The sequence below is a fragment of the Sardina pilchardus genome, chromosome 6, assembly GCF_963854185.1.
Source record: "Sardina pilchardus chromosome 6, fSarPil1.1, whole genome shotgun sequence".
Taxonomy (NCBI): domain Eukaryota; kingdom Metazoa; phylum Chordata; class Actinopteri; order Clupeiformes; family Clupeidae; genus Sardina; species Sardina pilchardus.
Genome location: NC_084999.1, coordinates 26,663,259 through 26,673,227, shown reverse-complemented (window position 1 = coordinate 26,673,227; position 9,969 = coordinate 26,663,259). Strand labels below are relative to the sequence as shown.

Below are 9,969 nucleotides of genomic sequence, written 5' to 3'. Positions count from 1 at the left end.
ATTTATTGCGTGGGTGATTGAGTTTCCGTAGATATCCGCCTGCCTTAGTTAGTTTGTATAGAAATGAAGTGACACATACAACAAGAGGGGAACATGGACGTGCAGCAGCAGGCAGTTGGTTTCGTTTCAGCACTGACTCGCGGTCACCAGCTTTCGAAAGGGTCGCGCGCGGTGGGGAGGAGGAAGAGGAGTAAGACGTTAGATTGACGAACGAGCTGTGAAATGATGGTATGAGGTGAGGAATTCTATTGGCTGGAGTTTTTCGAGCCCTGCCCGTTCCGCAGATGATTGACGTGTTTAATTTACATTTCAGTGCTTCCAACTTAGTGGCTATAAGTGGGTTAGGAATAGGATTTCAAGTGATTTTGCAAAAATGGCCAACAAAGCTCATTCCATACCCTACCTTTAACAGACCTCAGAACGTTGGCATGGCCTATTCATCTGAATGGAAGACTCTGCAGCACTCTGGAGAGCAGTGTAGTAATCTTTGAGCAATGGAGTAAAGGGGAGTGGATATGAAAGATGCACATTTAGGGGCAGCTCAGCTGAACTGAGACCAGTCATGAAAAGATGAGAAAGTGCAGAGCTGAATGAGAAGCTCTGGTCTGGGCGTTGTAGCTTTGCATTGCGAACACACTATTGGGAATGACATCCCAGCTGGGTGAAAAGAATGGGGGGTGATCAGCGAAGATAGGAAATAAGAAGAATGTGGCATTTTGCCTTTCAGAATAATCTCGATAATATTGGTATGTGTCACAGAGAGAGACCTATGTCTGACACACACACACGCACACACACACACACACACACACACACACTCACACACATACACAGACTGTAATACCTGTGAAGAATGCCCCCGTGTGCTGGTGCTGTGAGCTAGAACGCCTAATCGTTTGAGGTGGAGTGGAGTGGAGTGGAGTGGCGGGGCGGGGGCCGCTGGTGAAAGGTGGGATTTGGGGCTGGAGTGGAGTGGAGTGGAGCTCTAAGCCCTGGGGAGGGGAGCGCCAGCTGAGCATGTCCTGGCCCCCACAATGGTCCCCAACGCTCCACAGCCCCCGCCCAGCCCTCTGGGGCACGGAGTTAGTATAGCCACAAGGTCAAACGAGGGATTTTCAAGTCTCACTCCCTCCTGCCTACTCTTGTTCTTTTTACATTTCTTTCTTTCTTTCTTTCTTGCTGTCTTTCTTTCTTTTGTTCTTCCTCTCTCTCCTGATCTTTATCTCATCCCACATCCCACCTACATACCTCCTCTGTCTGGCTTCATCTCTATTTTGCACCATGCATCTTTTTATATATTTTTAACATCAATTACTTTACTTAGGAATGTTGTATTTTACAGATGTGTTTTCTCTCTCTCTCCCTCCCTCTCCTCCTCTTCTTCCCTCTCCTCCTCTTCTTCTTCTTTTCATCCCACTTCTCACCTCTTCTGTTCCTCTTTTCTCAACCCTCCTCTCTCTCCCTCTCTCTCTTTCCCTCTCTCTCTGTTTCTCCTTCCATCTCTCTCTCTCTCTCTCTTTTGCTCTCTCTGTCTCTGTCTCTCTCGCTCCCTCTCTCTCTCTCTCCCCCCCTCTCTCCTGTAGCCCCTGGAGTTGCTGTGGCATTCTCTGGATGAGTGGCTAGTGCTCATCTCCACGGAGCTGGAGCGAACGCAGCGCGACCCTTCGTCTTCCTCCTCCAGCGCGTCCGGCAGCGACATCGCCTCCCTCCTGAGGAAGCAGCACGAGGTCGAGCCTCGGCCCTCCTCCCCCTCCTCCTCCTCCTCCCCCTCCCCCTCCCCCGCTTTATCCCCGCCGCCCTCCGTCGCCGCGGAAACGGACGAATCGCCCCCCGCGCTGACCTCCCTCCGCCCGCCGCTGGACGCCGAGTCGTTGGGAGGGAAGCCGTGCGCGGACATGTGCGCCGACGGACAGGACGTGATCGCCATGACGGCCAACCGCCTCAGCGCCGTCATCCAGGCCTTCTACATGTGCTGCTCCTGTCAGATGCCCCAAGGGTGAGCAGCGCGACCTCTGACCTCTCTCAGCGTTTAATGCTCCCTGACCCTCGTGACCCTCCTCAATCATACACCTGGTTCCCCCTGAATAATACATACAGAACACTCCGGAACAGACAGGCTGACAGAGCATGATCACAGTAAGCCAAGGTCAAGGCCAAGGTCGGGTCACAGTAGCTAGGTGGAGAGCCAGTGCAGAACCAAGGCTATTCTCATCATGCTCAAGCATCAAGCAGGGTGTAGCTGACGTAGTCCTGGCATCATGAGTGATGTAGTCCTGGCGTCATGGGTGGTGTAGTCCTGGCATCATGGGTGGTGTTGTTCTGTCTGTGTAGCTGACGTAGTCCTGGCATCAAGGGTGATGTAGTCCTGGCATCATGGGTGATGTAGTCCTGGCATCATGGGTGGTGTTGTTCTGTGTAGCTGACGTAGTCCTGGCATCATGGGTGGTGTTGTTCTGTGTAGCTGATGTAGTCCTGGCATCATGGGTGGTGTTGTTCTGTGTAGCTGACGTAGTCCTGGCATCATGGGTGGTGTTGTTCTGTGTAGCTGACGTAGTCCTGGCATCATGGGTGGTGTTGTTCTGTGTAGCTGACGTAGTCTTGGCATCATGGGTGGTGTTGTTCTGTGTAGCTGACGTAGTCCTGGCATCATGGGTGGTGTTGTTCTGTGTAGCTGACGTAGTCCTGGCATCATGGGTGGTGTTGTTCTGTGTAGCTGACGTAGTCCTGGCATCATGGGTGGTGTTGTTCTGTGTAGCTGACGTAGTCCTGGCATCATGGGTGGTGTTGCTTTCGCCACAGGAGCACCGTGTTGCATTACAGAGTTGCAGAGGATTAGAACTGCTCTCGGAGAGCAGCCCAGTTTATCAAGGAAGACGACAAATCTGCCCAGAAAGGATTATTAGAACAGCCCTTTGTGTTGGGTTTAGCCACAGGGAAAGACATTGCTAACGTTGCCTGTCGCCATGCTGTGGGGAGCTGCCTCCAGTCTGGCTCTGAGTTCGTGTAACAGCAGGCTGTGGCTCTGGGATCTCTGGAGAGCACTTCAGTTGTTAGAGGCAGTATACTAACTAAATCAGATTGAGCTGCGATGGGGTCCGGATGCGCTCTGGTTCTGGAGTGCAGGTGGCCAAGGTCCGGCTGGGCTCGTGGTTCTGATCTGGGCATCCATGCCAAAATACCCCCCCCCCCCCACCCCCCCCACCCCACCCCACCCCCATCCCATGACAGGACCACGGCAGACAAACAAGCTCGTAATGCCTGCTCGTTTTCTTCTTCTTAGTATGACATCCCCGAAGCCTTCCAATTATGTGTAATTAGATCATTAGACCAATTCTTAATTAGCAAGGAGTAGAATGGCTCATATTGGCAAGTTGAAGTTGGATGCCTTTCTCTTGGCCTCCATCCCTCTATCTGTTTCTTTTCTCTGTCTCTCTCTCTCTCTCTCTCTCTCTCTCTTATTGCTCTGTCATTGGAACAGTGTTTAAATAATTCAGGTGATTGTGTTTGGTTTAGGATTAAAAGGAGAATGACACTGTGGCCGCCGGCTGAGGCATCTCTGTACAGCCTTGCTTCCTCCTACCTTTGCAGTCAAGTAATAATCTGTCCTCTCCTTGTTGTTTCGTATTATGCTGTGTGTGTGTGTGTGTGTGCGTGTGTGTGTGTCTCTCAGGATGACCTCGCCACGCTTCATAGAGTTTGTGTGTCTACACGATGAGGTTTTGAAGTGTTTTGTAACCAGGTAAGCGCACGGCGTCTAAGTGATGGGAGATGAATGGCTGCTTTAATGTGTGATTTGTTCAGAAACAGTCTCACTTTATTTTGGCAGCTCATTTTTCAAACCCGTTTTCTTTTGTAGGAATCCCAAGATCATTTTTAACCATTTCCACTTCCTGTTAGAGTGTCCAGAGCTCATGTCCCGCTTCATGCACATCATCAAAGGCCAGGTAAGGTGTTACACACACACACACACACACACACACATACACACACCCCTGCTCTCTCTCTCTCTCTTTCTCTCTCTTTCTCACACTCACATCACACTCACACTCTGACACCATCTGTTTCTATCTTCCTCTCTGTCATTCTCACTTACTTCCTCTCCTCTCCTCTCCTCTCCTCTCTTCTCCTTTCCTCCTCCCATGTCTCTGTGTCAGACTCTCCAGTCTTGTTCTCTCTCACACCCTCTGTCTGTCTGTCTATCTCTCTCTCTCTCCACCAACCCGCTGTAATCCTCACTCTCCTGAAGCAGCTCTTTGTCACACTGGTGTGTGTGTGTGTGTGTGTGAGTGTGTGCGTGTGTGAGGACTGTCACCGGAGTCTCGTGCTGAAGTGACTTTGAGATGCCCGTGCCCGGTGGCCGCAGCTCTTAACGGGGCCCGTTACTCCGCTGACAACACTTGTCTTAAGTCCCGTTTATATGGCCGCATAAATTTGACGAGTCCCCGCTTCCAGTGCTCGGAGCTGACTCTGCTCTACGGCTCCTCTCTCTCTCTCCTTCTCTGTCTCTCTGTCTCTCTCTCTCTCTCTCTCTCTCTCTCTCTCTCTCTCTCCCCCATTCATCCTGGCGCTGCCTGTACTCCGAGCCTCGTTAGCTTCGGATTACGGTGCGCCTGGGAATGCTGCGCAGTTTTAATTACAGATCGTTTTTTTAACTGCTGCCGATTCCATCTTCTGATCTGCCTTTCTGTGTGCGTCGCCAAGCTGCCCCCCCCCCCCCCACACACACACACACACACACACTCACACACTCACACACACACTCACACACTCCGTTCCACCCCTGGGGGAAAAGGGTTCCTCTTGCGCAGATTAAATTCTCCCTCTTTTCCTCCCCACGCGTTCTTCTCCCTCCTTCCTTCAAGAACAAAGCCATTCAAGTATTATGCAAATGCCTGCCGGCTGCTGTATCACTTCTATCTCTCCCACTGTCTCCCCCTCTCTCCTGCCCTCTCTTTCTCGCTCTCCTTCCCTTCTTCTTTCTCTTTTTCTGTCTACCCTCCTCCCTCTCTCACTTTTCATTGTCTCTTTCCATCTTCTCTCTTTATCTCTGTATCACTCTTTCTGTCTCCAGCTCTCTCTCTCTTTCTCTCTCTCTCACTCTCTCACTCACTCACTCTCTTTGTTTCCAGCTGAGCTATCAGCTAGTAATTCACCTTTTGTACTGAGGAGTTTAAGAAGTCAGACAGTTAGCAAACTCCCCCTCCAGCTCAGGCAGAGATACAGCGCCTGGTAGCACAGGCCCATTACACTGCACTGAGTATCACAGGCCCATTACACTGCACTGGGTAGCACAGGCCCTCTGCACTGGGTAGCACAGGCCCATTACACTGCACTGGGTAGCACAGGCCCATTACACTGCACTGGGTAGCACAGGCCCTCTGCACTGCACTGGGTAGCACAGGCCCATTACACTGCACTGAGTATCACAGGCCCATTACACTGCACTGGGTAGCACAGGCCCTCTGCACTGGGTAGCACAGGCCCTCTGCACTGGACTGGGTAGCACAGGCCCATTACACTGCACTGGGTAGCACAGGCCCTCTGCACTGGACTGGGTAGCACAGGCCCATTACACTGCACTGGGTAGCACAGGCCCATTACACTGCACTGGGTAGCACAGGCCCTCTGCACTGGACTGGGTAGCACAGGCCCATTACACTGCACTGGGTAGCACAGGCCCTCTACACTGGGTAGCACAGGCCCATTGCACTGAATTACATGTGACTGATGCTCTCTCTCTCTGGGTGTCCCCCTGGCAGCCCTTTAAGGACCGCTGTGAGTGGTTCTACGAGCACCTGCTGGCTGGGCAGCCGGACTCGGACATGGTGCACCGGCCCGTCAACGAGAACGACATCCTGACCATTCACAGAGGTAGGACCCCTGAGCCATATACAGTGTGTGTGTGTGTGTGTGTGTGTATATATATATATATATATATATATATATATATATATATATATATATAGGTAGGACCCCTGAGGCAGGAGCGCAAGGCTGTAGCCTGAACCGGCTGCCCATCAAAAATGGCAAGTTGTAGATCTATTTGCTGGTTGCAAGGAAATACAATGTGATATAATGTTTGAAATTCACATGCATGAAATAAATATTAAGATATGTTATAATAGATATTTTATGCAACTTGTGCTTATGGAAATGCTTGCATAATTTCAAATCACTCATTATTCAGTAATGTCAATACTAAAAAACACCCTGTCTTGACTGTGTAGGGAGGGATCCTAGACTGTATTTTGGGAAGACCAAAGCTAGTACATTATTGGGTAAACTGAAAACCACTCAGTAGTCAGTACTACAGATAGTACCACATCCACCATTTCATTTGTGAAATCTTTAGTCAACATCATTAGTATGTGATGCTGCAGAAACACCCGCTGGGTAACTGAACTGCAGGCACTTCACACTGCTGTCTTTTCTGAGCAGGTGTGCCGTCTAAGACACATACTCATCAAAGACACACTCTCTTAAATGCATTGAGATGTTGCATTCCTACCCTTGACGTTATGCACCTGTTCCGATTTGCATGGTCTCCTCTTTGAATGTTTATCTTCTTACCCAAATGTGTTATTGATGTTTATCATAATTGCACCTGTTGGCGCCATTGTTTGTATTTTGTGTTTTCTATACACTATTTGTATTGCAGAATCGTGCCACAATCCAATTGATCGTACATAAAAGAAAAGCAAAACTGCACCTAGACTGACTGACCCCCCCTCTCATCTTTCCACCTGTCCTCACATCCCTCTGTTCTATTCTTCTATCTTCCTCCCATCTCACTCCGCCTCCCATCCCTTTCTCTTTCCATCCATCTCTCTCCTCCTCTCATCTCTCTCTCACCCCCCTGTCCTCTCATCCCTGTCTTCTTCCCATCCCTCTCCATCCCTCTCTTTCTCCCGTCCCTTTTTTCTCCTATCGGCTCATCCCTCTCTTCTTCCCATCCCTCTCCTCCTCTAACCCCCCTCTCCTCTCATCCCTCTCTTCTTCCCATCCCTCTCCTCCTCTAACCCCCCTCTCCTCTCATCCCTCTCTTCTTCCCATCTCTCTCTCTCCTCTAACCCCTCTCTCCTCCTCTCCTCCCTCTATTCTCCCATCCCTTTCTTTCTCTCATCCCTCTCTCCACTCCTCCTCCCATTCCTCTCTCCTCCCCAGAGTCCATCTTCCGCAGCAGTTGTGAGGTGGTGTTTAAATCCAACAACGAGAAGCTGAAGCAGGGCATCGCCGTGCGTTTCCATGGCGAGGAGGGAATGGTGGGTGTGTTTATGGGGCACTGGCGCTCGTCACCCGCCCACTGTTCGCCGCTCTCGCCGCCTAAAAGCTTTTTACGGCTGCGCCTGTTGTGCTTCACGAGCGCCGTGGAGAAACATGCCACTTTAGTTGTTTGTGTGTGTGTGTGTGTGTGTGTGTGTGTGTGTGTGTGTGTGTGTGTGTGTGTGTGTGTGTCTGTGTGTGTGTGTGTGTGTGTGTCCATGTGCGTGCGTGCGTGTGTGTGTATACAGTAGGTGTGTGTCTGTATGCGCACATGTCTACATTTGCGGATGGGTGTGCGTGTGTGTGCGTGTCCTCATGTGCGTGTGTGTGTGTGTGTGTCTACATGTGCGTACGTGTGTGTGTGTCTACATGTGCGTATGTGCGGATGTTTGTGTGTGTCTGCGCGTGTGTGTGTGTCTGTATGTTTCTCTTTGAAACATTTGTGTGTGTGTGTGTGTGTGTGCGCGCGTATAGACGTGTGTTAAATGTGTGTTTATGTAGACAAGTGTGCGTGTGCTTGCTTGCATAGATGTGTGTGTGTGTGTGTGTGTGTGTGTGTGTGTAGATGTGTGTTAAATGTGTGTGTTTATCTGTTTCTTGTTCAGGGCCAGGGCGTGGTGCGGGAGTGGTTTGACATTCTGTCCAATGAGATCATCAATCCAGACTATGCCCTCTTCACTCAGTCTGCAGATGGTGAGAAACAACACACAACAGCAACAAACACAACATACAACATCAACAACATCAACCACAACAACCACAACAACAACATAACACAACAAATGCAACAAACACAATAAACAACAAACACAACACACAACAACAGCAACAACAATGGACACAACAATGAACACAACACAACAAACACAAGGAGCTGTTGAAAATAGGGTTGTGGTAGTGTAGTGGTTAAGGAGCTGGTCTAGTGTACAGTAGCCTGAAAGTTGTTGGTTTTATTTCCGGCTTCCACCATAGTGGCCTTGAGCAGGCACAAAAAGTGTCTGCTAAATATAATGTAATGTAAAATGTTTCCATATTTTATTGAAAAACTGCCTATTCAGTTTTGTTGGGTGTTCAAGGGGTGTACCCATGATTGTAGATTGAAGTCTTTATGTTGACTTGAATGTGTACGATTCTTGGCGGCTCTTAAGATCAGTGAAGATTCCATTCAATTCCATTTCAGTCAGGAAGTAAGTAAGCAAGCAAGCAAGGGCATCCATGATGTGTGGTCTTTTGTAAACTCTGAGAGAGCTCTTCAATAGAACCACGGAATGTAGAACTGTACTTTGGATTTAAACATGGGGAACATAGAATCCTAGTAGGAACATATGAATTACCTCAACCTGGCACAGCATCACACCGTTTATTCTCTTGTCTGCTCTCTCTCTCTCTCTCTCTCTCTCTCTCTCTCTCTCTCTCTCTCTCTCTCCCTCCATTGTTCTAATGAGAATCTCACTCTGAATGAAACATCACACTATTTGTATTCACCTCTGTGTTAGACATCAATCATTTATTTTCTTATTTCTCTCTTTTTCTCTCTCTCTTTCTCTCTCTCTATCTGACTCTCTCTTTTACTTACACTTGTGCATTTCAGGGACAACGTTTCAGCCCAACAGCAACTCCTCTGTGAATCCAGACCATCTCAACTACTTCCGTTTCGCTGGTCAAATTTTGGGTCTGGCTCTCTACCACCGTCAGCTTGTCAACATCTACTTTACCCGTTCCTTCTACAAGCACATACTAGGTACACACACACACACACGTACGCAGACACACACACACACACACACACACACACACACACACACTTGGAGACTCATGCACATACATAGATGAATGTGGACACTCTTAAGCACAATTCCTCTCACAGATGAAAGTAACAAATATGTTTATCTATTGCCCACTAATGTACCCTAACCACACACAGACACACACACACACACACACACACACACACACACACACACACACACACACACACACACACACACACACACACACACACACACACACACACACACACACAGACATGCACACTTGAACTCCTCTATCATTGAACACTTTCACTTCTCTTCCACAGGCATCCCAGTGAACTACCAGGACGTGTCCTCCATCGACCCGGAGTATGGCAAGAACCTCCAGTGGATCCTGGACAACGACATCAGTGACCTGGGCCTGGAGCTGACCTTCTCCGTGGAGACGGACGTGTTCGGGGCCATGGAGGAGGTGCCCCTCAAACCGGGCGGCACCTCCATCCAGGTCACCCAGGACAACAAGGTGGGCGTGCCTGCCAGAACTCCGCAGCTCAGAAGAGCCCCATGTAAACCAGAGCGCTGATTGGTCGGTTGTGCTGTTTGTTTGTTCCCTACCTGGCTGAGGGACGTTTTCCACTTTTGGTGGTTGTCATGTTGTTGACTTGTTGGATCAGAGTTGTTTTTCCAAATGTGTAGCCACAGTGTTTGTGGGTGGAACAGTTATTTTATTAATAGGCTTTACTATATGCCATGAACCTGGCTGGTCTTTTATTCTAATATGTTTCACAGATTTGTGGGTATCTGTGAAATACAGCCTTAGACTATGTTTTGGTTTGCAAACATTTGATTTGAGGGAGTTCAAGATTTTATAAGCACTGCCTGGATGAAATCTGGCCTTCTGTGCAGCACTGGAAATAGCCAGTGGTGCTGTGTTGTAGCGCTAAGCTTGAACAGC

General features: G+C 49.2%; 1 protein-coding gene across 3 annotated transcripts in view; it reads left to right on the top strand.

Annotated features, from left to right (window-relative positions):
• The window catches only part of hace1 (HECT domain and ankyrin repeat containing E3 ubiquitin protein ligase 1), a 28,013-nt gene that overhangs the window by 13,128 nt on the left and 4,916 nt on the right, over positions 1–9,969 (top strand). For all 3 annotated transcript variants that reach the window (XM_062539228.1, XM_062539227.1, XM_062539229.1), the window contains exons 12-19: positions 1,584–1,996; positions 3,671–3,739; positions 3,857–3,944; positions 5,760–5,871; positions 7,165–7,262; positions 7,869–7,956; positions 8,855–9,004; positions 9,341–9,537. In XM_062539228.1, the coding sequence (XP_062395212.1) occupies positions 1,584–1,996; positions 3,671–3,739; positions 3,857–3,944; positions 5,760–5,871; positions 7,165–7,262; positions 7,869–7,956; positions 8,855–9,004; positions 9,341–9,537 (1,215 nt within the window). The remainder of the gene's footprint in view (positions 1–1,583; positions 1,997–3,670; positions 3,740–3,856; positions 3,945–5,759; positions 5,872–7,164; positions 7,263–7,868; positions 7,957–8,854; positions 9,005–9,340; positions 9,538–9,969) is intronic.